Source organism: Pteropus vampyrus, unplaced genomic scaffold (genome assembly GCF_000151845.1).
Source record: "Pteropus vampyrus isolate Shadow unplaced genomic scaffold, Pvam_2.0 Scaffold28, whole genome shotgun sequence".
Taxonomy (NCBI): Eukaryota; Metazoa; Chordata; class Mammalia; order Chiroptera; family Pteropodidae; genus Pteropus; species Pteropus vampyrus.
In genome coordinates this window covers 1,511,149-1,538,602 of record NW_011888809.1, presented here as the reverse complement: position 1 = coordinate 1,538,602, position 27,454 = coordinate 1,511,149, and the positions used below count along the sequence as shown (strand labels likewise).

The 27,454-nt window shown below is 51.2% G+C and overlaps 1 protein-coding gene across 1 annotated transcript in view; it reads right to left on the bottom strand.

Moving 5' to 3' along the window:
• Positions 1-27,454, bottom strand: part of DNMT3A (DNA methyltransferase 3 alpha) — a 103,831-nt gene that overhangs the window by 74,011 nt on the left and 2,366 nt on the right. The window contains exon 2 of the mRNA XM_023528498.1: positions 3,686-3,939. Within this exon, the coding sequence (XP_023384266.1) occupies positions 3,686-3,748 (63 nt within the window). The 5' untranslated portion in view covers positions 3,749-3,939. The remainder of the gene's footprint in view (positions 1-3,685; positions 3,940-27,454) is intronic.

Genomic DNA, 27,454 nt, shown 5'->3' with positions numbered 1-27,454 from the left:
AAGAAGACCCTTCTTGCCCCACAGATGAATGGAGGAGGTTGAGGGAGAGGGATGCTGTGCAAGTGTAGGGGGGAAACCACATACGCAGACCTCCCTGTGCACACCCTGCCACGGTGTGGTCACCTCGGCCCGTCACCCACAGCTCTGCGCCCCACCTGCCTGATCCTGGACTCTGGGATTGCTCTTCCATGGAGGGGTCTTACCCACGCTCCTTTTCCTTTCTATCCTAGCCGCAAAATATTCTCTGAGCACCTACTCCGTGCTAGTCAAGCCCTGGGGCCCTGCTCTCCAGAGGCAGTGGTGGGACTGGGCATTATCCACACCAGAACTGCTCAAATCCTCTAGAGGGCTGGTTACGGCCAGGACTGCTGGGCCCCAGCCCCAGAGTTTCTGATTCAGCAGGTCTGGGGTGGGGCCCCAGCTTTCGTATTTCTAACTTTTCCAGGCACTGCTGGTTTAGGAATCACATTTTTTCATTATTACATAAGTTTCAAGTGTACAACAGTATAATTCGACATCTAAATACACTACAAAGTGATCACTCCCAAAAGTCTGGCTACTATGCATCACCATGCAGTGGACCCCCCTTCCTCCTTTCACTCACCTCTCAACACATTTTCCCTCTAATAACCACCAATCTGTTCTGAGTTTGTTTTTGTTTTGTTTGTTCAGTTTTTTTTTTTTTTTAGATTTCATATATGAGTGAAATCATATGGTAGTTGTCTTTCTCTTCCTGACTTATTTCACTTAGCACTACATCTTCATGCACCCCTATATTCATTGCAGCATTATGTACAATAGCCAAGATACAGAAACAACCTAAGTGTCCATCAATGGGTGAACGGATAGGGATCACATTCTGAGAGCCACTGGTCCACTACAAACTGTAACTCAAAGCAGACTGAAGCGAGGGCTTTGATCAAAGAGGAGAGAACATTAGGGAAAGGGCATAGCAGGCAGAGGAAACAGCAGAAACAAAGGCCTGGCAGCTCCAGGAAGTACCAGAGTGAAAGGTGCATGGGGGCGTGGCCAGGAGGGTGGCTGGAAGGGCACGTGGGGCCAGGTGGTAAAGGGGCCAATGGATGGCCACACCCCTTCCCTCTGGCCCGAAGCAGTTCCTTTGTGCCAGGTACCCCTGGCAACTATGCCAAGCTCCCTGGGCTCCAGTCCAAGCTCATCTTCCCCCTCTGCAGCGACACGGCATCCTTGCCCCAGGCTTGGCTTTCACAGGCTGCTGTGGGCATCCGTCAGTGTCTCTACCCGCCCTCCCTGGATGCCTCCCGGGAACTTCAGGAGCCAGCCCAGAGGTGCCAGGAAGGTGTGCCAGGTGAGCCAGCATGTGCGCTGTGGGCGCGGACTGACTGGGAGGGTGCCTGCATGCCCCAGACCCCTGTCTACCAGCTCGCTCTATCTGCACTAGGATCTGGGGCCACGTAGTGTTTGTTGCCGCTTGAGCCAGAGCAGTTACTATGGGTAGATAATAATAGCAATTGTAATCCCTCATAATTGGACCAGACTTTGCTGTCTGCAGGGCACTTCCATGCCCATGACCTCATCTGACTTCCACAACCACCCTGTAGAACAGGCACAGCTAGAGTTACTAGCCCCACTTCACAGCTGAACAAACGCAAGCCCAGATGGCCTGAAGTCACATCTCCAGTAAGTGGCATACTCAGGCCTGGGACCTGGGACTTCTGACTCTTCGTCCAGTGCTCTTTCTGTGTTCTGAACTGTCATAACAGAGCACTGGATCTGCTGCTCTCCATGGGAGGGGCCACAGGCTCTGTTCCCTAGGGCAGCACAGTCCAGTAACAGGAGGCATTTGGCCCGGCTGTCCCACCTTCCCCACCTGTGGAGGGCAGTTGACTACCAACAGCAAGTACATGGACACAAAGCCGCGTCAGCACCAGTCAGGACATCGGACTGGGGGAGGACGGTCAGGGTCACCTAACCCAACAGAGGAGCAAAGCCAGGCTCAAGGAGGAGAGGGAATTATCCACGGCCACAGCTGCCACTCGAGAGCACGGGTGGCCACAGATGGCCCTGACTCTATGGTGGCAGGGCCTGGATCTGCCGCTGCCCGAGTCCTGGGCAGGAATAGCCCAGAAGGCCCAAGAGACAACCTGAATCACCTGTTTTTTTTTCGTGGTGTCAGAAAGATGGAGATGACCTGTAGCCCCTAGGAGCTGGGCCCAGTGGGCTTCAGCCCACAACTTCTCCCTTGCTGGGTCTCCACCCCTCCATGGCACTCAGCGGGCTTCCAGGCTGGAAAGGCAGGTGTCTGGACTTTATGTACACACGTGTGTGTGTGTGTGTGTGTGTGTGTGTGTGTCCATAACAGGACCCACACATGGAGGGCAGTGGGACAGGCTCCGATTCAGGAGGGGGTAAACCAGGCTCCCATCTGGACCCAAGACTAACTTGGCTCAGCTTTCTCATCTATAAATTGCCCCACTTTTTTCAAGGGCTGTCCCCAAAAACGAAATAGATAGAAACTACCCAGAAAACAAACACGCTCTGAGAATGAGCAGAGCACCGTGGTGGCGGATGACCAGGGAGCAAATCTCAGAGTTGACTCTGACAGCGGGCCAGCAGAGCTGACACTTCTCAGGGTTCTCAGGGCCCCACACCTGATACCAAGTGTCCACCTTGGTTCTAGAAAGACAAACTGCCCCATGAACACACCTGCTACTCCCTGATTTGACCAAGCATCACCACTCCTCACCCCTACTCAGGGAAAAGGGAACAGGCAGAGGGAACTGTGGGGACCAGGGCATGCCATACAGCACACCCCAGGAAGGCCCATGGCTGGTACATTTTTCCTGGGAAGAGTGAAGGGAGGGTTTCCTGTTCCACTGACAGCAGGAAACAGAGTCCAAGTGCTGGAGGTTCGAGGCGGCTTTGCACATGGGTGGACCCGGCTTGGTGAGGTCCCAGCTGGGACTGTCAAGACCCAGCAGGGACTCCCGCCAGTCTTCTGCAATCTCCTCTAACTGACTCAGGCCCGTCCTGGAGTTCAGCAGAGCAGTGAAGAGGTCACCCCTCATGGGGCTCTAAAATCAAGGAAGTCACTAGCTCCAAGGGAAGAAGTGACACTCAGAACTCGGAGTGGGGGCGGGAGATGGGAAATCACCATTTCCACGATGACTGGTGTCACCCTGAGCACACAGCACACCACCGACTTGTGCCTGGCTGGCTGTGCAGGAGGGGGAGCTCTCGTGTGGCCTAATATCTACCAAGTCCCCCCTGAACTTGTTTCTGGCCTCCCAGAAGCTATTGAACATCCTGAAGAAACAGAAGCAGCCAAACAGGTAAAGCGACTCACCCGAGCACATAGCTCGCAAGAGGTCAGTCTCCAAAGGAATCTAGGTCTGGGGACTTTGCAAGGCCGAAGCAGCGACTACACAAACCTAAGGGTCTGAAGCGCTGCTCAAACACCATGAGGGACCGGGCGGGGGGTAGCTTGGGTCCCGGAGCCTAACTACCTGGCTCAAATTCCCACCAGGATCTGATCTCTCCGAGCCTGTTTCCTTGTCACCGAAAGAGGCTATCAGCCCTCCCTCTGCCCTGTGTGAGGACTGAGCAGCGCGGTGCAGTGCTCGGCACATCTGAGCTGTCATGGCTTGGGATGGCCCTCCCCCTCCCCGGGCTCCCCAGAAGGTCCCCAGCCGAGCCAGCTGCTCACCTTGCGGTCCTCCTCCCGCTCTGGAGCGGAGCTGCTGGTGTCCCCGGGGCCGCTGGAGGGCATTGCGGGCAGCTGGGCGGTGGGAGGCAGGCTGGGGCTGCACGGGGCTGGGGGGCTGCTTGGCTTCAGGGAAGGAATTATCGTGGTCTTTGTAAGCAAGAGTTAAAACTTAGACATAGATCCGGGTGCTGAGTGAAAGTCCGGCGAAACTCTGCCTCAGGCTGCCTGTGGGTTTGGGCTTCCGATGGCTCCACCTGTGGGGGAAGAGAAGAGGGATCAGCAGGGCAGGGCACCCCCAAACCAGGCCCCCCATAAACCCCACCTCCTCCCAGGGACTAGGCCCTCAGCCCCGGGGCCACGTGGGCCTATGAGGCCTGTTCCTCTGACCTCATTCCTCTTCCCAGCCTCACCAGCAGCTCAGGCCAGCCTAGCACTGCAGAGAGTGGGGGAAACCGAGGCAGACTCAGGTGGCACGGCACTGCCTGGCTTCCCTCAGGGCCACCTCCTGCCTCTGAGGCGGCAACAGTCTCTCTGGGGCCTCTGCTGCTGTGGCACAGTGGGCGCCACTTCTGGGACTTCTAGCTACCTCCCGCCTCCTCCCTCTCTTCATTCACGTCTGTTCTTTCCTTTGAAAGCTTCCCGCACCCTCCCTCCCACCCCAGCCACCCCCTGGGAAATCCCAGAGGTTCCAGCCCAGCTACATTTTCCTTCTAATCTGTCCTCCCCACAGGCCCCCACCCCCACTCCACGCCCACCCCATGTGGAGGAAGTGAGCAGCAGTCACAGGATGTAGTGAAATGAATGTCACCTCATTTTAGGACCAGCGCCTGGGCCCAGAGAAAGCCGAGGTTGAACTCAGCCTTCGACAGGCTGAAGGCCTGGGTTTGTAGTGCTGTCGGAGTGGGGAGGGGCCACAGCCATGGTCACACAGAGGGAGGATGTGAGGCCCCTCTCTCCCCCACCCCAAATGAACCAGCCTCATTCGCCTTCAAAAATTGGTGGGCTTGAGGGGGCCCGCCGAACACACACAGCTGAATTTTAGGGGATTTTCATCCTCTCTGCCTCAGGTGTGGGCCTCAAGCCAGTGAAATAACAAAGCCCTTGCCGCAGGCCTCAGCCGGGGGTTGGGGTGCTTCAGCTTCAACTGCTTCAACCCTCTTCACTTGGAGACAGTTCTCCTGCTCCCCACCCCCCAGAAGGAGCTGTGTTCCAAGCCCCTGCGTCCAGAGCGCCAGCCAGGGCCAGGGGATTGGCAGGAGAAGGGAAGGGAAAGGCAGGCTGGATCTGGGGGAGGCAGGCTGGATCTGGGGGAGGCAGGCTGGATCTGGGCCCACCCACACCCTTCCCCTTCCAGTTCCTGGTTCTGCTTCCCTCTGCTGCCCCTCCCACCAGGGCTCCTTGTCTCGGCCCCCTCCAGCCAGGCTCCCTGGAAAACCGGGAAGTAGAGAAATCGCAGGCTTGGGTCCCCCAGGGATGGGCACCTGGCTGGGAGGTAGGTGTCCCAAGTGCTGGCTCTGTCCCAGGTGTGGAGGGGGAGGCCAGAGCTGGGAGGAGCTTCCCTAGGACCAGGACAGGAGGGGCCCAGACAGGTTGCAGGTGCTCTATGCCCCACAAGTGAGCCCTAAGGACACCCCAGGTATACTACACACGTCTAAGCTTAGTGCTAGGCTCGAAGAATATCTGCTGACCAATACAAGAGGGACAGAGTAGCTAAGTACCTGACAGACATTCTTCTTTTGGGCGGCAACTAGTGTTATTACTGTCCCTACTTCACAGCTGACTCTAAGGCTCAAAAAGTTAGGACTTGTCCATATTCCAGTGCCAAAGCAGAGGCCTGAATCCAGATCTCTCTGACTCTAAAGCTCTGAGGGGGTCTCTTTGAAGCTCTGTCCCCCAACTTACAACAACACCCCATGGAAACAACTCTTGAGAGCCCACCGGAGAACGGGTCCAACCCAGACCTCCACTGGGCACCATCCATTAGCAGCCAGCAATTCCCCCGCAAACACACTCCCCGTTTTTAGCACAGACATCCCCAATAACCCCCACATCAACGCCTTCAAAAGGGTGCGGATGCTATGAGAGCCAGAGTCTGGTTAGAAAGAACATTGAACCCAGAATCAGCAGACGTGGGTTCTAGTACTGACTCGGGCTTCTCTGGTCCTCAGTTTCCTTATCGATTAAATGGGAGAGTTGGACTAGATGATCTACAAGACATCTTCTACCTCGGTCCTGCCAAGCTCTTGGAGACCCCAAGAACAAACAAGGCTGGGCCATCTTCGGGAGCCCCAAGAGCCCCAGAATGAAATCTGTGGAGACCCAGGGATAAAGTAAGAGGCAAATGATGCTGCCCAGAAACATCCAGCGGGCTTCCGTGAGAAAAAAAAAAAACAAACCACTTTCAGAGTGCCTCTGGTTGCCAGTGAGACGAGGAAGGAAGCAGGACGGAAAAGCAGAACATCACAAGGTGCTGACCCCGACGGCTTCCTTTTCTCAAGCAGCCCTGCCAAGGGGAGTGACATGCTCCTGGGCTGACAGTCCCAATACTGCGGCACATGTCCACCATGACAGTTCTTCGCCAAGCACGGAAGCCGCCTCCGCACCCACACCAAAGGCTGTACCACAGAATCCATCACCAAAGAAAAATCCTTGCCAAGACCCTGTCACCATGACAGGCAGCTTTTATTTGCTCCCTTATACTTCTAATGCCCATAGTGACCACGAATAAGATTTATAAGAACAACTTAAAAAATCTTTTTTAAGGAATCGCATCATGAAAATGTCTTGGTATCACAACTGACATGGTCACCATCATCACTATTTCAATTACAAAACTGTTGTGGAAAAAGAATATACACACCAAATTTCACTATCTTCTAAATCCAACTTAGTAGAAAGATTAAAAAAAAAAAAAAAGATAGTCACAGATTGGGCTGAACAGAGAGGAGGCACTACCAACAAAATTTTGGAGTCTGGAAAGCAGACTCGTGACAGCCAAATTTCAGACAGCACATGAAAACTGATTTATAACTGAATCCTTAAAAGACACTTGATACAATACTTGATAGGAACAGGGCTGAAGAGGATGCATGTGTGAAAATAAAGAGGACAGAATAAAAGAGGTAAAACCCCCAAGAAATCTGAAGGTTTATTCTCTGAAGAGCACAAAACAGAGGGTCTTTGCACAAAGAGTCAAGCAGCACAGTTGAGAGCAAAGGTAATATACCAAAACCAAGGAGATGAAGTTATTATACATGTGATGTGGCATCCTGCCAGCTGTCTCCCCAGTGGGGTCCTAGAAAACTGTCAGCCAGACCCTAATATTCTCCTCTGGAAAATCTAATCAGTCCAAGAGGAAAGGCCTAAGGATACAGATACTGACACCAGAACCCAAAAGGCTTGTTTAGGTCAACCAGTGGATCTGCGAGTCAACAAGCCCCATAATCATGTTCATATCTTTCAATCAACTTTTTAGTCCCCTGTTCTCAACCTTGAAAGAACAGCCAAGGACCACTGGACATCTTAGGGAATCCTCTAATTTGGAAGATGAAGACCAGAACAAATAAACCAAAACCGAAACCAAACAAAACTTAAAGGAAACAGAAGATACTATATTCATGAAAAAAGAATGTGATGCTATTAAAAAAGAACATTCAGAGAACAAAAAGGAACTCCTAGAAATAAAATTTACACTAGTAGAAATGCAAAACTCAGAGAAAAGGGTAGATTAAAAAGAAAAATGGAAAATATAAGAGCAAGGAAAAGGGAATTAGAGAACTGATGCTGAGGTTTCCACATCTGAGAAACAAATGGGGGGGGGGGGGAGTTACCACTGAAATCGTTCAACAGAACTTCCCAGAACCGAAAAGCATGAGCTGCCTGACTGAAAAGGCCGCTGAATGTCCCGCCCGTGGATGAAAATAGACCCACACCAAGGCACATCGTTGTGAAATTTCAGAACACTGGGACAAAGAGAAGAGCCTACAAATTTCTAAAGAGGGAGAAAAAAGTGACATATAAAGCTTCAGGAATCAGAATGTCCTCAGACTGCTCCACGTCGATGCTAAAAGCAAGAAGAGAAAGAACCGATGCCTTTGAAATTTTCCAATTAGAATTCTTTACCCAGCCTAGTTATCATTAAGTATGAGTAGAATGAAGACATTTTCAGACGATCCTTTCTCAGGAAGCATAGGAAGATGTCCCCTAAGACACAGGAAAAAGGGGGAAGGGAATCTCCAGAATTAAGGTGAAAAGAGGCCAGATGAAACCATAGAGGGCCACGAAGGAGTGTGACTCAAGACTCAGGCATGCTGAGTGCTGTCATCACTATGCCCTTTACCATCGAACCGTCTTTTTAACCTGACAAAACCACAGGTGTCACTCACTGTTTGCACTCTGCTATCTGAACTCAGGAACTGAATGGATTTGGATACTGACAGCTATCTGTCCTGGATGATGTGTTCCAAATGGGGGAGTAAACCAAACAGGAGGAAGACATGAGATCCAGAAAATAGGAACTCCAACCAGAAGGAAGGCAAAGGGAATGCCCAGGATGACCACAAAAAAAGTCACAGAACGGCAGCTACAACATGCCGCACGTGCAGAGAGCAAGACAATGAGTAGCTCAAAAAATGGAACTGAAACATTAAGACTTGACGTGCCCGTCCTTGTGGAGAGCTATACTGACAGCTTTAGAAGGTGTAGCAGGAATTAGCAAAAGGTACAAAGAAAACCAGGCAGATGAAAACACAAGGTAATTATTAACTTCAGGGAAAACAAAAAGAAAGGAAACTATTGTGTACTATAAGGCTCAGCTGTGAATAATAGGTGCATTAGGTGATTTAACACACATGTAGGTATGTATGTGGATATACAGCTACATGTATATGTGTCTATACATATATACTTCATAGTATATTAATTGCCTGTCTATACATATATACTTCATAGTATATTAATTGCCTATGTGCTGCTGTTACAAATTACCACAAAATTAATAGCTTAAAACAACACAAATTTATCTTGCAGTTCTGGAAGTCAGAGGTCCAAGATGGCTCTCATCTCTGGGCTAAAATCAAGGTGTTGGCAGGGCTGCATTCTTCGAATCTATTGTCTTGACTCTTTTAGCTTCTAGAGGCTGCTCGCATTCCTTGGCTCATGGCCGCCTTCCATCCTCAAAGCCAGCAAATGGCCAGCAGTTCTCCTATTGAGTTACCCTCACTCTGCTTCCCTCACATTTCCTTTTCTAGCTCTCCTGCCCCTGTCTTTCACTTCTAAGGACCTTGTGATTATATTGGGCCCACCCAGATAATACGGATTCATCTCTCATCTCAAGATCCTTAATCACATCTGCCACATAAGGTAACATATCCACAGATTCAGAAGATTAGGATTGGGCTGTCTTTGGGCGGTGGGGCGGGGTGCTATTATCGTGCCTTCTACAAACACACATATGTTAATATACGCATAAAACACTTTGGAAAGAATACTTATGGGGTACTGTTAACAGTATGCCTACAAGAACTATTTAGGAGAATGGCTGGAGAGCAGAAAGGTTGGCCATGTAAGAGAGCTAAATTCTTATTTACTAAATAGGAAATTGATGTAAAACGTCTAAAATGGAAGAGTCAAAAATACGCACATTACTCAGAAATATGAGTATAAAATTGCTAGGATAGCTAAAAATGGTTGCCTCTGAGAAGAGGGAGAGGGAGGGAGTAGGCAAGGAACAACTGCATTTGGCGAAGAGATGTTGGTACTATTCGACTTCTTAAATCATATGCATGTACTACTGTGAGGAAATAAAAACCAATTTTTAAAAAGCAAGAATGGGGATGGGAATGAGGGCTTACACTCAAACGCAACCGTTGGTTAGGTGTGGCCTCCATCCTCCTCTGTGAGTGCCGCTAAGGCCCTTCCACCTCTGTTGCTCTATGAAACCATCACATCCCACAGAACAACCATTATCAGCTCCTCACACCCACACAGAGTTCCGTCACCAGCTATAAAAGTGGTACCTCCCTCCCGGCGCCCCCACCACACCCCTCACAAAATGTTTAATTCTTGCAATACGTCATTTCCACCAAGTCCAGCCATGCACAGTGTGGTACACCTCCCTCACACTCCTCCCAAACTGCAGCTGTGCGTGCCATTGCTCCCTATATCCCTAACCACGACCCTGACTCACTCATTAGTCCATCTCAGACCAAAGGCCCACATTCAACTGTCTCCTGGAGCCACCGGACCGTCCCTGCTGTGTGGGCTCCCAACCTCACCACCACTGTCCCCGGTACCATTCCCATCTTCCTCACCAAAACCAATCCCATCAGCAGCCCCCACGCTGATCATCCCAAGTCTCCCCTTCAAGCTTGCTCCAACCAGCACCAACTTGATTGTCACCCCATAGTCTCCTTTCAACAGGGGCCTGCGGAAAATTATCTTCTTCCAGAAACAAAACCATTTTGGCCCACAAACCTGAATCCTTGTTCCATCAAAAACAGCCCTGATGTTATCACCGTCAGAGGCCCTTCCACTCCATCTAAAGTCTTCCATCTGAATTGCTGAATAGCAATCCATCTTCCTCCATCTGGTCTACTTTTCTATTAGTGACTTTGCTTGGTTAAGTCTATCTAGTTACCTCCCCCACCTTCTCAAAGGGGTTTTGGTTGTTTGTGCTGACCCCACCCCTCACTTTAGTTATAGAGTAAGCATGTGACCAGGCAGGGCCAATCAGAGGCCTGCCAGGTATGTCTTGGTGCAATGGAAAGATGCTAATATGGTTAAGATGTGAGTCAGGAGCTGCTGGCTGCCGTGGAAAGAGCACACCTGAGAACAAAGGGATAAAAATAGAGGGATGGAACAGTCAAGTCATTGTCTGGGCCCCTGGATCTAGCCGAACCTGGAGGCAGGGAATCTGTGAATCTCTGTAATGTGAGTGAGTCTCTGCCTTAGGCTCACAGTCCTGACTCATGCTAATCTCAACCTCCTGAAACCCTCCCCAGGAGGCCGACTCTGTGGGCTACCTTGGAGAGGTAATGAACCTCTCTACGCCTCAGTTTCCCCTTTTATAAAATGGGAATAACAATAGAACCAACTTCTAGACTTCATAGGATTATTACGTGAACGAAATGAGACAACGCATGTCCCTAGTGTTCAAATCCCAGCCTTATTGCTTATCAGCTATGTGACCTGCGGCGAAACTGGGAAATGCGGAAAATAGTCGCCATTTCACAGGGCTGGTGTGGGAATTAAAATGAAAGGCATTAAAAATGCTTACAAGAGGGCGGCACAAAGAACATACTCCATACATTTTAACAATTAGTAATTCCTGACTAATCCAACCCACAGTTTTCTCTACTTTCTTGAAATCCCCAGAGTGCCCGTGAGTGCACATCGCTCAAACAGGAGCTCGTATTAAGCTCCTATGACATGCCAGGTCCCGTGAATAGAGCTTTACAATTTTAACATCTCGTTCATCCCCACACCTCACTCCAACCCTTTGGAGTGGGTACTATTTTTATCCCCATTTTCCAGATGAGAAAAAAGGTATAGAGAGGTTAACAAAGCCGGCCAAGTTTACTAGCTATCCAGGTAGTAAGTGGTGGAGTCAGATACAAACCCAGGTCTGTCCCACCCAGAAGCCCACAGTCTTCCACTCCAGCACGATCTCTTAAAATTAGCCTGTGACTGCTGCAGCGCTGGCAGCGTTTTGGTCAGAAAACAAAGTTTCCAGTGAGTCCCCCTTTTCTGGTTAGGCCTGCCTGCCATGGCGGCGGGGGCAGGGGCAGTAGTAGGCACACAGGCTTCTAATCAGTGCCCTGTCCAATGCAGGAGTCATTCATTTGTTTACTCCTTCAACCATTTACTGAGCACCTACTACGTGCCATGCACTGTGCTAAGGGACATGCATTGTCCCATTTCATCTTCATAACAATCCTATGAAGTCCATGAAGTCGGTTCTAATGTTCCCATTTCATAAAAGGAGAAACTGAGGCCTCGAGAGGTTGATTACCTCTCCGAGGTAGCCCAAGTAGAAAGTCCCAGGGCAGGATGACGAATCCAGGTCCATCTAACTCTGGATTCCTTATGCACTTGGCAGCACTCAGTCCAGGACATTCAAACTATGCACGGAACTCAGTTCAGCTCTGTGCCCCTGATGTGACACCAGCCCGCAGAGAACGGCCTCTTGCCTGAATTTCCTATCTGAGCTTGGGAGGAAGTACAAATGAGTCCTGTCGGTGACATAAGGCAGAAGAGCATCTGGTGCCCCATGTCACCAATCATCTGCCACGGTGGTAATAAGCTCCGGGCCTGGTAAGCTGGGAGCCAGCAGAAAGCTAAGGGGAGACATCAGGACCTCCTGGACAGAGAAGTCTATGTGCCACAGTCTCTCTCGGTCACAAGACTGGGAGTGGATAAGGGGAAGAGGTTCCACTGCCACTTTCCGCCTGCTCGTTCTCTCTCGACACAAGTGAGATGCACATCATCACACCACTACTCTGACTTTCATAAATGTCCCTCCCACCCAAACCACCAGCTGCCCGTAGAACACCCAAAGCCACTGCTGACAGGCCAACAACCCTGCCATTCTATTCTTCCTTTCGAAGCCCACGTGCCTGGCTCTGGAGTCACAGAAAGATGACTTGTGGCTCTTCCACCACCCATGAGGCCGGGGCACCCCCAGCATGAGCATTTATGACCACACCAAACCTGCTGCCATGGTGGTGGCCACCCTGGCAGAGATGATTTGGATCAGACTCTTCTGCTCATTCTAATGGTTACCATGACACAGCCTCAAAAGCAAGGAAGGGGGAAATAAGGTTTATACCCAAAATAGACTCTGGTAAGGAGCTGAGTTGTAGTTGGGAGCTGAAATGAGCCAATACAGACTTCCATAAAGGAGCATGCACTTTTGAGGGTGGTGAGTCAAGAGAAGCCGTGTCATGTGTGCTATGGCAGTCAGATGGGCTTCCCATGTCCTGAGAGTCAGGGACACATGGTAGCCAGGCTGAAAGTACATGTGAGAATCAGCCATGTGGACCCCAGTAGGGCCTGCTGTTTGGGACAGCCATAAGCATGGATCTGTCTGATTCTGTCCTCCTCCAGAGGTGGCCCATGGTCCACACCTGTGTGTTTCTCTGCTTTTCCAGTATTCTCTAAAGAATGGTCCACACCCGCCAGCTCCAGAGCCTCTTCCTTTACTCTACCCTTAACCCCTGCATCTGATCCCCACACCATCCCATATCTCTGAACTCTCCAGGGGCGCTGAATGTTGTAATCCCCAAAGGGGACACCACAGTGGTCCCACTGGAAGATCAGGCATCCATCCGGCTTTTTTGGACCCCTTATGCCACTGAACTGACAGACAAAAAAGGACTTACTCCACTGGCTGGAGTGATTGATCCTAGTTCCCAAAGAGAAATTGAGTTGTTGGTGCAAACTAGAGGCAAGGAAGACTGTCTAGAACCCAGGGGAACTCCCATGCCCCAAAATGAGGGCTAATGGAAAAACTACGGCACTCCCGCACCCCCACAAAAAAGGCAGGACGACTGAAGATGCAGGTCCTTCAAAAATTAAGGTTTGGGTCACTCCACCAGATAGAAGAAGCCTAGCCTGTCGAGATTCCGGCTGAGCACACAGCAGAGATAGGATGGGTAACGGGAGAAGGAAGCCGGATACCGAATGTGGCCTTGTGAACAAAAATAGAAATGAGAACTGTAGCAGTTTTGCATATTTTCTATTTACTTGATATACGTGTGTGTTTATTTGTACATAATAACCATTATCTTTTTCCTCCTTCTTCCCATTATTTTACATACACGTTGTTGGAAGTTAACTCTATAACTGAATCTTCGGGTAACAGAATATTTGTCAGGACTTTGATTGAATTTGAGAAGTTATTCGTGTAGACAGTGATCAATGTAATAATTGTTGGTCCCCATTTAGGGGAAAGTTAAGTTAAAAAGTATACTTCAGAAGGACAGCTGTATCTTCGATAGGTAAGTAACACAGCGACACAGCTATTTTGTTATTGGAAGAGAGCTCAAATGTCTGTAAAAGGGTGAAAACGAAAGCTGTGTAGCCAAAGCAGGAGAATGTGCCATTTAATTTATTCGCTCTTCATTGTCTGCTCTGTGAAAATGGAGCTAGGCCCTTTACGTATTTCACCTTTGCCAGCTGACACATAAAGCTGTCAGTAGAGGGCACTAGAGAGATATTGAAGGAGGAGGTTTCTTTCCCAGACCCCCAAGTGTTTTCTTGGAGGGGTCCCCCACTGATTACAACTTGTCCTGCGGCCAGGTCCTGCAGCCCCTGTGGCTTCCCCGGTGCCCAGTCCTCTCCTGTCGCAGCTTCTCCAGCACCCGGCTCCTGCCGTGAGGGTGCTTCTCCAGGGCCAGGCTCCTGCCGAGCTGACAGCTTCTCCAGCACCTGGCTCTCGCAGTGTATGACAGTCAGCAACAGCCAGCAGCTTCACCCAACACTCCCTTTGGGTAGTTTAGCGGCAGTGTGCTTCCAGCAGAAACTTCTTCGTAGACCAATTTTCCTTGGGACCCAAAAGGATGGATTTCCAGTGAGTTCCAGAGGGTAGGTTTCCAGCAAGTTCTGCCAACATGGCACCGGAGTGACTTCTCTGCAGTCCAGGGAGCCATGGCCATGCCCTCTCCATCAAGATCAGGATCTCAGCCCTGAGGGACCTCTTCTTTGGGCACTCCATGGCAACCCTAGGGTAGTGGCTGTTCTCATACATACTATTTCTATATTCTTTGCAGTGCTTGTTATTGCTTACTAGGCAATCTCTCATTAAGCCAATCGCCTGTTATAGTTAATGTCTTTATATTCAACTTTTCCTGTTCAAATCACTATGTGGTTTCTGTCTCCTGAATGGACCCTGACTGATATAGTCACCCACAGCTTCAAGGAGCCTTTTACCATCCTCGAGTTCCTTGAGCTCAATTCAGCATCCTTGCCAGCTAATCACTGCCTGCTTCAAACACTCACTCAACAATTATTTGTTGAGTGCCACTCCCAAACCAGGCACTGGGGTGAACAAGAGACTCCCTGCTTCTGGAAGTTCACAAGCAAGTGGAGTCTCCAACTCTTTCTCCCGTCTGTGGCTCTGCTTGGCTCTATGCTTCTGGTTCTCTCCCACCCCTTCGGCTCCTCAACTCTGCCTCCTGGTCTTGCTCCCACTACTGCACACTGGGGACCCGTCACGGGCCACACTTTGCCTTCAGCTGTACTCTCTACTCTCCTCCACTGAGATACCAGGGCTTAAATTAATGCAGACCTCCTATTGCAAGGCCTCCATCTTTATTTTCTGGCCATCCCCAGCTAGATGACTTGAAGTCACTCAAAATCCCACTCTTCTAGAACCAGATGCCTCATGTTTCCTCCGGCTTCTCTGTGTGGAATTGGCACCACCCTCCCCTCAACTGCCAAAGCCCCAAACCTGGGAGAGAACTGAGGTCTCTCCTTCCCCTCACGCTCCATCGGACACCTGATCCTTGGGCACTTGATTCTCCCCCCTCCCTCCACCCGCTTCACACCACAGGTCTAGCTTGGCGGTTATTCTGTCATGGGTCTCCCTGCCTCTGGTGTCTCTACCTCCTACCCAAGCCGCTCAGCAAAGATTTTCCACATGTGGCATCCTCAATCAAAACCTATGATCCCTGATGAAAACGTCCTAAGGTTGTGGTGATGGTTACACAACTCCGTGAATGTGCTTAAAATCATTGAATTGTACTCTTTAAATGGGTGAATTGTATGGTATATAAATTATATTTCAAGACAGCTGTTATTTTAAAATACCCACGATGCCAATGATTTTTTACACACAGTAAAATCTAAACTCTGGTCTGGTCCTACATTGATGACTTGCTACATATGGCGTAAGCAAATTGCTCGGATCTTGCCCCCCATCTCTCCCAGCTGACCCCACCATTCCAGGGCCAGTCTGTCCCCCGGCTTAAATCCCCCCTTTCTATACTCGTGTCTACACTCACATCATTCTCTCCTCCAGGGGGCTCACGCACCCCTCCTCTCCCCCATCCCTCGGCAGCCCATCGCATCTCCTCAGCCACCCACTCAGGTGTCTTTGATCAGTTTCTGTTGTGTGGGCATTTAGCTTTTCACATGTACATGGATGTGCTGTTTCCCCAAACAGATGAAGTCAGAGTCCATGTCTTGCACCATGCCACCCTCCCAAGGCTCTGCACCTCCCCTCCCCCTCCCCCCGTTCCGGGAGACCCTCGAGGCAGAGAGGACTGTGTGAAATCACTCCCGGCAGCTGCAACATCCCCAGCACAGTGCTGCGGTGCCTAGAGTGACCGCCCACAACCCCCATTCTAGGGGTGCCTCAGCACAGTTCCCCAAGGCACTGAGCCAATGGAAAGGCCCTCTGTGGGGATCCTAGCCTCCTGCTCCACCATTCCCAGGCCAGAACATATACCTGCCGTGGGGCGTGCAGGCCCCACCGGCCCCCAGATGCCCCAGGACGAAGGGGGTCGTGAGGGTCCTAAGTCAGGGTGCCAGGGAGCCGCAGGAAGCAAGAGGGCCTGGCCTCCCACTCGTCTAGGCCCTCGGAGGCTGAGTCCCTGGTTTGCCTGTGACCACCCTCTCCCCACACCACCCATGCACATGCTTCCCCCACCAGCACTTTTCACCCTCCTCCCAGACCAAGAGAGCACCCAGCCGAGCCCCTCCCAGGCCAGAACTAGAGGTCCCCAAAGGGTCTTCAGGGCCTGAAAGCTGCTGCTGGAGCACAGCCCCTCCCCACCCATGAAAGCAGGAAAGCGCCCACTGCTACAAGAATTCCCGACTGGTCCCTGGTTGGTTTTCTCCTCATTCTCTGCCCCAACCAAAACCAAACCACTTGTGGAGGGGGTCAGGGAAAGAAGAAGAGCCCCGGGGTGCAGGGCAGCATATCCTAGAATCACCGGCCCCCAGCCCAGCCGCCCTGGTACAGTTCATCTGCTCCTTTAGCCCTCAGGAGTCTTGGCTGGACCCCATCTCACACCCTGGCTCTGCCGCTCAAGAGACCTGGGCCTCAATTTCCCATCTGAACACTGGGGCGAATGAGTCTCTACCTCAGAAGTCTATTTTAAGAGATGACAGAATCTGTGTTGAGCGTCTAGCACATTGCTTGGCACATAGTAGGCACTCAATAAATGTCAGGTTTTTAAAAAGTATTGTGTGGTTAATCAGGGCAAAAGGCCAGTAAAGTGTCCTTAGGAAACCTAGCCTCCAGTTTAAGACCACACCCAGGAGTGGCTCTTGCTGGCTCCTGGGAACAGCTGCTGCGGCCTAACCCAGAGTCTTCCCACCCAGCTAGCTAATGCCCCAAGTCTGCCCCTCACCCCCCAACCCAAGGCCCCTTGCCACCAGAATGGATAACCTCTACCAGAGCCCGTAAACGGCCCTCGTGGCTTAGGGGTCCCTCACGGCCACACGCACGGGCACAGACACATATACAGAGAGACGCAGACATGCACGTAGCCACACACAGACACACGCAGACAGATGTGCATGTGCATTCACACAGACGCACACAGACACAGACACACACAGACACACACAGAGATAGATATGTACACAGACACACAAACAGATGCACATACAGACACACACACTCACTCACTCACTCACTCACTCACACACACACTCTCCTCTCACGCTCCCGGCTCCCAGAACCTGGCGCAGGAGGATTCCGGGCAGGGCCTCCCCGACACATGCGTCGCACATTTCACCCACAGCATGGGCCAAAGACGCATTTGGAAACCAGCTTGGGAACCTCATAACCATTCATAACATTGTTCCGAGAGAAAATACAAAACATTGTCCTGTAAACAAACATATGCAATAGAATTCCTCCAAGAGCTAGGAATTGTCTATGCTGGAAAACTAACAGAGCAAGAAGAGAAAAACCACATAAACTTAGTTTGCCTTTGCAAAATTAATACCAATTACAAAAACATTTATGTGAACTGCTTACCATTTACACCTAATTACCATGCAGCACAATTATGCATACCATTAAGGGTATGCCAGATTAATTATGCTATATGTTTCATTTGATTTCACCACTACGCCCTCAGTCCATATATGCCCAACTTCCAGAGGGCCGCCCCTGTGAGCGGTCTGTACAAACCAGAGAAGTGTTGGTTTCTACACACAGACAGTGGTCCCCACCCCGCCCTATACCCAGAGACTGCCCGACTCAGGCCCAGGCCTTCTTGCCAACATCGCCACCACAAGAGTCCCTTGTGGTGAGAAGCCATCTTCCCCCCAGAGCCTCCTCCGGAAGGCAGAGATACTTCAAAGGTGTCCCCATAGGCGTGGCTGCATGTCACAGGGGACATGATACGTACAGCCCAGCCCGATGGCTGCCACGTGGACCTGCTCACAAAGGAAGTTGGCCTCAGTCTCCAGACCAAGGTCACTCTGTGCTCATTTCCCAGACCCCACTAGGGCCCTGCACCCCTTTCCCCAGCACACGGAGCCAGTGACTGGGCGCGGTCTCAGCCGTAGTCTGCCCAGGCCCCACGCAGTTCAGAGCCTCTCCCTCTGCTCTCCACACGGTCACGAGCAGCTCTGCACAGACCCTCCTCCCCTTTATTAAACAAAGAAGGACGTGGTTCCATAGTGTAGCGGTTCGCATGTCTGTTTTACACGCAGAAGGTCCTGGGTTCGCGCCATGGTCCATGGTCTACGGCCAAGCCACCCTGAACAAGCCCAATGTCTGATCTTGGAAGCTAAGCAGGGTTGGGCCTGGTCAGTACTAGGAAGACCAGGTGCTGTAGGCATAAATAATAATAAATAATAAAATTAAAAAAAAAATAAAGAAAAGGAACTGACCCCTCCACCCTCAATCGCTAATTCTTATTTAGCTCAGCAAATGCACTTCAAATACATGGGGCCACGCGGATTTGGGAAATAAGAGAGTCAATGGAACATGATAAATGAAACTTCCCAGGAACGGGGAATGCAAAACGGACTGCGGAGACGGGAGGGACGGGCCTCCCGAGAGGCAGAGCAAGAAGCCGCTGAGTGAGTGAGAGGAAGAGAAAGAAAGGGCTCACTCGTGTAGACGTGCCTCCTCGGTGCCAGACAGGAACACACACGGCTGAACTGTAATCCTCAAACACTTGTGAGGCCAACTGTATAAGGATTCTTTTAAACAGCGAGCGATGTAAAACATCCAGGTTTAGTGCGAGCAGCAGTTGTTAAAAACAAGCAAACAAACAAAAACGCAAGCCTGCGAGGTTACCTCCACGTGGTACATGGCAAAACTGAGACTAAGAGAGGTTAAGTGATCTGCCCCAGGGCACAGTTAAGGGGTTGCAGGGCTAAGGTGCCACACTGCCTTCTGCCTCAGTGATGCTGACCTGATTCATGTCATTTTTCTAGAAATTCTCTGGAAACTGCCCTTCCTGTGACACTCAAAACACTCATTTCTATTTTAGAGGAATAGTTTTACTTGTTTCTTTTCCATTGGCTTACCCAAACGGCTGTCCTCAGCTTATCCCCACCTATCTCATGACCCGCCTCTCAGTGGAGGGTGGACATCAATTTGACAATTCACATGCCATTCTAGGAGGGTGACAGGACGTACCCCAGGTCATGCAGCTAGATTCTAGGCCTCTGGGGGAAGCTCCCAAAAAGCACAAGCCCCAGCTTAGGGCCCCAAACATCAGCATCCCTCATGTGTGTGATACGATGCCTGCTTAAATCATTTCCCTCCTCCCCAATCTCCAGGGGTTGCTACCAGTTATGTAATAAAATGTGCCTGCCTTCCTAATCCATCACACCGGACCCTGCCCCTCCCTGGGCCCCAACCTCCAGGCCTGGTGACACAGGCTCTCTCTCTCCTTCTGCAAGCCTGGCCCAACCCACACTCCACCTGAGCAAATCCTAACCGCCCTCAGTCCCCACTCCAGCCCTGCCTCCCACGTGAAGCATTCCCAGGCTTCTTGAGACTCCCCGCAACCTGTACTCTCACAGTAAATGGCATCGCCGCTCGCACAGCTGGCTGAGGCAGAATCCAAAGGGTCCCTCCAGCTTCCCTCACCCACTCCATCGCCCAGCTGTTCCTACCAGCTCTGTTTCCTAAATGCCTTGCAAAGCATCTTTCCTCCATGTCCACACTGCTGCTCCCCTGGATTTCTGCACCAGCCTTCTGCCTGGGCTCCCCGCCCCCATCTTCACCAGTCCAATTTCTCTTCCTTGATACCCCAGGATGATCTTTCTCAGATATAAATATAAGCCTGTTACTCCAAGTCCAACACCTATCAATGCATAACGTCTCAGCCTTCCATGGTCCAGCTCTGGTTCCAGCCCTCTAGCCTCATGTCCCATCGCTCGGGCCACATCAGCTCAGAAAATGTCCCCGACCACCACCTAGCTAACTGCTCCCCACCCTCGAAACTCAGCTCAAGCATCACCTCCTTTAGAAAGCCGTCCCTGATCTTCCTTTCCCCTGAATGAGATGTCCCTTCTCTAAGCCCCCATAATGCTCCAGGCATACACTGCCAGAGCTCTCTCCAACCACTTAAGATGTAATGGTCATCTCCTCTAGACTCTCACTTCTGCTGTGGACAACTTGAGGGCCAGCTCAGGTCTCTTTCATCTCTGTAGCCAGTACCCGGCACATAGTAGGTCTTTAGTAAATGAATACATGAACATTATTTGTGGATCTGAAGCAAGGGACCTCTGCAGAGAAAACCTGAGAGCTGTCAGGCCTGCCACCCTGGGGCCCTGGTGTCTCACTATGCTGAACCCCAGCTCTCTCAGATTCCAGGCCGCATGGAAGGTGTTGACAGAAGGAAATGCAGAGGCAATTGCTCAGCCCCACTGGGCTTCCCAACTGAGCTTCCAGGACCAAGCAGGCCCTCAGGCCACCACCAGTTGGGCTGGGAACCTCGGCCTATGAGAGGAAGGCAACAAACACCACATTGTTGCTGGTAATAAAACCATTAGGAATCAGTGCTGTGTGCCAGCTGCCAGGCCCGGCTGTGGTCTGGACCCTCCCAGGTCTCTAGGCCATGGGGCAGAGCTAGTCCTGCCAGCAGGCCCAGAACCCAGAAGAGAGGCTACTGCTGGCTCTGGGCCGAAGAGATTAGAGGGCAGGGAAGGGGAGGATTCAAGGCTTAGTGGACGTGCTGGGGCCCCAGTGGAAACAGATTCTAAAGAGACTGATGGAATACATCAAGATTAAGGGCTGAGAGATCAGAAGACCAGGGCTGGGGGACTCAGAGATCAACCAGTCAAATCCTGGCTTTACGGGGGAAGGGAAGAGAGGACCTAAGACCCCTAAGGACTGATGAAAATGACAGGCCTTTGTTGGGTCTTGCAGTGCACCCGGGCCTTCGCAGGGGTTATCATCATTCATAGTCATGATATGATTTCACTCAAAGAAAAGGAAATTATATCTCCTAAGCACCTACTATGTGCCAGGCACGGTGAGGGCCATTTTCATAACATATGTCATTTTATTCAGGTAAGATGTGGATACTCTTCTTATCCCTGACACACAGATGGAAAACCGGCGGCTCAAAGACGTTTCGGTTGCACAGTAACTGAGTGACAGTGGGGCTGAGACACTAATCAAGGCCTGGCCTCCCTCTGGGTCTCTTCTCTGCCCTGTATATCTATTCCTTATGAGCCTGAGGTGGAGGGGGCTCCACAGAGGGGCCCGCTCTACACTCACCGGCAAGTTACCATTTTTTTATTTATCTTCCTGCCTTATTCCAACGGGGGGCCAAAGAAGTACACATACTCTTCCTCATGTCAAGTTCAACAGGGGCAGCCTTAGAGGGGAGAGCAAGTTCCAAGAGGGCTGAGGCAGGGGACTGTGGAAGGGGAGGTGGGCACTACTGCTAAGCGACAGGCAGAAGAATTACTATCTGCCCTTCCTCACCTCTCCACCTCATCACCTGGGCCACTGCCGCCTGCTCATGGGCCTCCAGATAACAGAGTTGGGCACAGCTTGAGCCCACATGCCAGACAAGTTCCCCAGGCATCCCTTCTGCCCACTGGCGGGGCCTCCTGAAGCCCCGTTCCGTCCTCCCCGAGTCACGCTATGCCAGGGCTGGGTCACCTGAGCTTCATACCAGGCCCGGGCCCTAGTCACACCTCCACTCCCCGGGGAACCATAGATCGACGCCTCTGGGAAGATCCCCAATGATTTGTTTCCCATCTTGGTTCAGAACCGAGAGTTTCGAGTCGCCATCCTATAAAGCTAACTTGGTTCACTGGCCCTGGCATGTACCCAGGTGTAGCCAGTTGCCTATTGTCCACTCTCACGAGTCCCTAACAGCCCAGGCCTTCGTTTGGAGGCCTCGGTGTCTGCCATTATTTCTCCCCGCAACCTTCCCAGGAAAGACAAGCATCTGAGTCACCCCACTCTTTGCTGTCAGTCTCCAAACCAGTTTCTTATCCATCATTGAGCCCTAGGGTGACTCAATTTTTTTTCATGTTCTTATCCAGAAACTTTAAAAAGTGTGGTTTTATTTTTGTTGTCACTAGAAAAGTAATAGTATGCATTTACATTTTTTTCAAAGATTACAAAGTACATAGTGTATAAAGAAAAAAGGCAAAGTCTTTGTTGATGGGTTTGCTATGTACCCTTCCAGAGGACTTTTTCTATGCATGTCCAAGCCCATAAATGTGTGTATTTGTATATATTTAAAAGAAATTTTACAAACGCAAGATTACAATCTGCATCTGGCTTTGCTGGGCAACCCAACCCCCCTATCATGGACATCTAACACACTCAGAATAGAAATGTTTACTACCCCATTTCAAAGGCTTTGGGGAATCTAAACAGATCCCCCTTTATCCATAAATGCGTTTATCCTTTCAGAATCTGTAGTATTATTCACACAGAACTATTCCTTCAAGAGGCCCCTTCCTAACCGGTTCTGCTTGCTGGCATGTCGGAGGATCCCACTCGCCTGGTATGGGCCCGAGCGCCCTGGCCTGCCCTCCCTGGGCCCTCTGGGGAACCTCTGAAGGGAGGCCTGCTCCCAGGGCCCCCAGCCTCCCAGCCCCGGCTTCCCGGACATTTGCTATGACTTGGCCCACATCCAACCCACAGCTCAGTAAACCACAGATCTGATCCCCATCATCCCATAAAGTCCCCTCTAAGCATCTTTTAATCTTTTCAAGTAAGGACCACTGGAACACCAGGATCTAGCTGATCTATTAGGTCTGGAACATCTGCACCGAACCCCAGAGTTTTCAAGTCACAGTAGCACAGCAGGAAGAGCACCAGGCTAGGAGTCAGGACACCCAAGTTCGATCCCTCCAGGTACTAGCTGGAGATGGTCCACTGTCCCCTCTGTGTATCCGAAGGGGGCAGCTAACAACTGGCTCAGAACTGAAAATGACCTTGACATTTGAAACAGAAAGAGAGAGAGAAGATCAATAGGGATGGCAGTGAACAGGGCCATGACCGCAGGAAGAGAAAACAGGAACCCGATTATAGATGTAAATGAGGCTGGGAAGCCTTAGGGGTCAGAGGGGACCACGGCAGGATAGGAGTGGGCAATGCTAAGGAATGGCTGAAAAAAAATTCCACCCCCTACTGGGATTCCGCTAGGAAAGCCCCAGGTGTCCGCACCTCCTCTTCCAGTCACTGTCTTCCAGACAGGCCTGCCAGATGATCAGCAAGGGAGATGCGGCGCAGGAGACCCTGCCCGCTGGCTGTCCTTGCTGGGGGCTGCCAGGCCCCCACAGCCACACCTGGGGGAGTGGCTGTGAGCCAGGGCGCCCTGCTTTCTCTGTTGGGGGCTCAGTTCTGCTGTATGTGGAAGAGGGAGGGGGGAGGACAGGGCAGAATCAGGCCCCTAGCCCCCATTTCCCTCACACTCACAGCCCCTTGCAGGAATGTTCTGGAGGCTGGAGGAGGGAATGCAAAGAGGGATACAGAGACCTCTGGGAGTCCAGGTAAGGGACCCTCCTCCCCCACCATTCACACCCTGATTTCCATCACTGGGCCACAAAGCTTACCCTGACTGCCGTTCCCCTTAATCTCCACAACCCCCTGAGGTGGGAGTAATTTAAACCCTGCTCTGTTTCTCTCCAAGTCTAAGCTCTTAAGCTCTAGTCTACAGAATATAAAGGAATCATCAAGAGCCCAAACCAAAGGAGCTCACTTGGCCCCTTCCCTTCTCCGTTTCCTCCGTCTTCTCCCCACCCCACACACCAAAGCCACCACAAGCAGAGCAGTTCAGAGTGATTCTCCACAGGCCACACAGGAGTTAGAGAGCACAGGGCCCCACTCCCCCCAAATCAGTATGGGGCCTCAGTCTGGACCCCAGCAACCTGAGGCCTTGTTCTGCCTCCCCAGCGGCTCCCCCACAGTCCAGCCACCCCATCCATGACAGCCTGGCTCCCTCCTCTCAGCCTAAAGCCCCACCTCGGTGCTTTGAGGCCCATCTCAGGTGCCGTCTCCTCCAAGAAGCCTTCCCTGATCCCCTCAGTTGGTTACGACCTCAGTCCTTTGAGCACTTTATTTCTCTCTTCCCTTTGACCTTGGCCTGCAGCTTTAGTTGGGCACATCCTAAACTCACTGTGTTCCCTCAAAGCCTAGCACAGAGCCTTGCTCACAGGAAATGCTCAGCAGGTTTCTGGTAAATGGAAGCAAATAACACCGCATTCAGGACAGAATCAGAATAATGAGCTGAAACGACAGCTCGACAGCTCGAGGGATTTAAGGTGGATACAAAGACAACCTGTTGACGATGTCACTTTATAAACTCTGGAACAGATTGCTAAGTGGCACTGAGGAGCCTCCCAGCTCCAAAGATTTTTTCCAATCAGAAGCAGCACTTTCCTCACCCATCTAAGATTTTGCAAAAGAGGCATAAAGCTGGACAAGACTTCTTAGAGCATTTCCTGCAGTGCCAGTCCATGAAAGCCGCCCAAATGAGGAAAATAACACAGCTAGCTAGCACTGAGCACTTACACTGCGCTAAGAGAGAAACACGCATTATATCATTTATCCTCACGACAGCCTCTGGTCTTATTTCCATGTTACAGGTGAGGAAACTAAAGATTGGAGAGATTATGTTAGCTACCCTAGATCTCGCAGCTGGCAAGCATCTGAACGCAGCTCCTTTGGATTCCAGGGCCCTCACTTAGGCTGCTTTGAAATGGGCTCATGTCTAAGCAAGTCTATCTATCCCCATGCGCCTGCACATCCTGTACACAGAAAGATGCACAGAAGCCCACGTGCACCACACCCCGTCTTGCCCATACACTTAGCCAAGTGAAGGCAGGCTTGGACACACACATAACTCTCTGACAATGCATGGATTTCCGATTTGATAGTTTTTTTTAGGGAAAAATAATCAAAGAGAGAAATGACTGAAAATGAGCCCTCAAGATTTGAGTGAAGAGGAATCTGGCACCTTTAGTTTATGATGAAAGCCCTGCTCAGGAGCAGCAAAGCACACAAGCCTACGGAGATGCCCAGCCTCAAAGGGGAGGCAGGCTCCTGACAGGCTCCACTATCTATTAAATACCAAAATGGAAGTGAGATCAATTCCCACGGGCTGTGCCTTGGCTTTAACTGTTGCCTGTTCCCAAGTAGAGACCAGAGACTTAACTCTCAGTGGGGCGTGGGATGGGGAAAGGGGACGTGGGTACCAAGTCAGGGACCCCAGGCCCATACAAGCAGAAGGCAACCGGAAGTGCCGAGGGAGAGGAGCATGTGATGGGCACACAACTGGCCTTCTGGCCTCAGGCTCTGGGTAGTGCTTCCAACCTAGAAGGAAATGGGGCCTGGCCTCACACTCAAACAGCCCTCAACCCAAACAAGTGTTCTCGGGGCCTAAAGTTCTCTTTCAACCCTAACTTCTAAGACTTGGATTCTAATGGTAACATTTCAGGCCCAAGGGTAGGGAGAAGGTGGTCTAGTTTTAACACTCATTAGAGAGCTGGCAAGACTTCTCCCAGAGTCCCCTTTCTATCTGGTTCCCCAAAACAGGAACTTTGAGGGAGTCTGGGCTCTTGCTGGGAAAGAACTTGGGTCTTTCGGGGAAGCTTGAGCCTAAGGAACTGGTCTAAAAGTAGGCAATGGTCACTAGGAGAAGGCAGAGCAGCAGCAAGTGGAAGAAAGCATGGCCACCAAACCTGCCGCTAGGGAAAGGACAGGGACGGAAAACAGATAAGCAGCAAGCTTCCCTGTCACTCAGCAGACACCTACGGAGGCCCTGTGAAATGTCCGATGGGGGACCCAGAGGCAGCTGAGGCAAGGTCCCTGGTCTCATGGAGACCACGGACTGATAGAGGAGAGAATAACATGCAGAGCAACAGCCCAAGAGAGCTATGGCAGGGGACAGTCAGTTCCCCAAAGGGCAGGACTGGCCTCGCTTCTTCCCTGCCAGGTTGCCCTAGGCAAGTATTTCTGAACTTGTCTGGTCTTCTTTGGAGGCTTTTAAAGAGGACCAATAGCAGTGATGTATGTGACTGTGATAGTAAAATACCCATAAGGGAAGGGACTCAGGCGCTTACTGTAAATTAGACTTGGGAGGAAACCTCAGAAATGGATGCACACACACGAATTTACATGTAAACCTACAGAAGGACACATGTGTGAAGGCTTAAGCAGAAGCTGTACTTTTACAGCTTCTGTGGAGTCAGATATGACAAACCTGTTTCCTGCAGGGCCCCCACGCCTCATAACATTTTCTGCTTTTAAAGGTCCGTGCCCAGAGAAGGGACCGCTCTCTCTCTCTCTCTCCCTCAGACTTCCTCTCCTTTCCCGATTACTGCTGTACAGTGAAAAAAGACCATCCCACCCCCATCCTTGAGTATGAAACTCCACCACAAGAATCAGAGCCATAGAATTTAAAAGTTGGAATGGACTTTCAAAGCTCAGTTTAACCGCCACCCCACAGAGGAATCCTGTCCACAGACACCCTGACAGATGGCCATGGGCATCTTCTCCTGTGTTTCTCCAGTACTGGAGAGCAATCTTTGCACTGTGGACCCGTCAGTTCTTGAGTCTAGAAGGAATTCACCTTTTCTAAGGTCAGCTTCCTAACGTAGGTCCACGTGCCTGGGAAGGACAGCAAGGAAAGCCTCGGTCAGCCTGAGCCTTGAGCTGTGCTTTTGATGAGTAGCTGAAGACAAGCACCCAGGAGCTGGACAAGAGGCTAGAGAGAGAGTCAGAACCCAAAGAAGTGGGGCCAGGAAGGGAGGCAGGCAGGTGCCAGACCCGCTGTGCAAGTTTGCCTGGGGCTCCTAACTGGGTGCAGCACATGTGCACACATGCACACACATGCACACAGACTCACACTTTCACAGAGTTACCTCTCAAACAGGCCAACCAGAGCCTCGATGGGACCTGGAGGCAGAGGGGGACCACCTTTCCCCAGAAACCTAGCAGGAATTCCTGACGATCTAAGCCCAGGCAGCTCAAGAAACCACCAGGAGATGGGCCCTGCCAACAGAAGGCCAGACCAAGAGGGTCCACCTGACAGCTGTGCTCCCCAAATCCCATAGACCAGTCCTCACACTCCAGCAATGCCTAAGGAGAAAAGCTTCCCTGGCTGCAGCTGTCACATCTGCCTGGGAGGGAGAAGGCACAGCAGCGTAGCACCTGATCCCAGGATCCCTTTGCAGCCCGCCAGCCCAGGAGGCCGGTTCAGCCGCTGGCAGCCCAGGGTGAAACATGAAGACTGAGCAGTCCCCCAGGGATGCTGATGGCAGTCTCTGGGCATAGCAGTGAGGGGCACGCAGGGTCACAGGGCAGAGGGCTCTTCT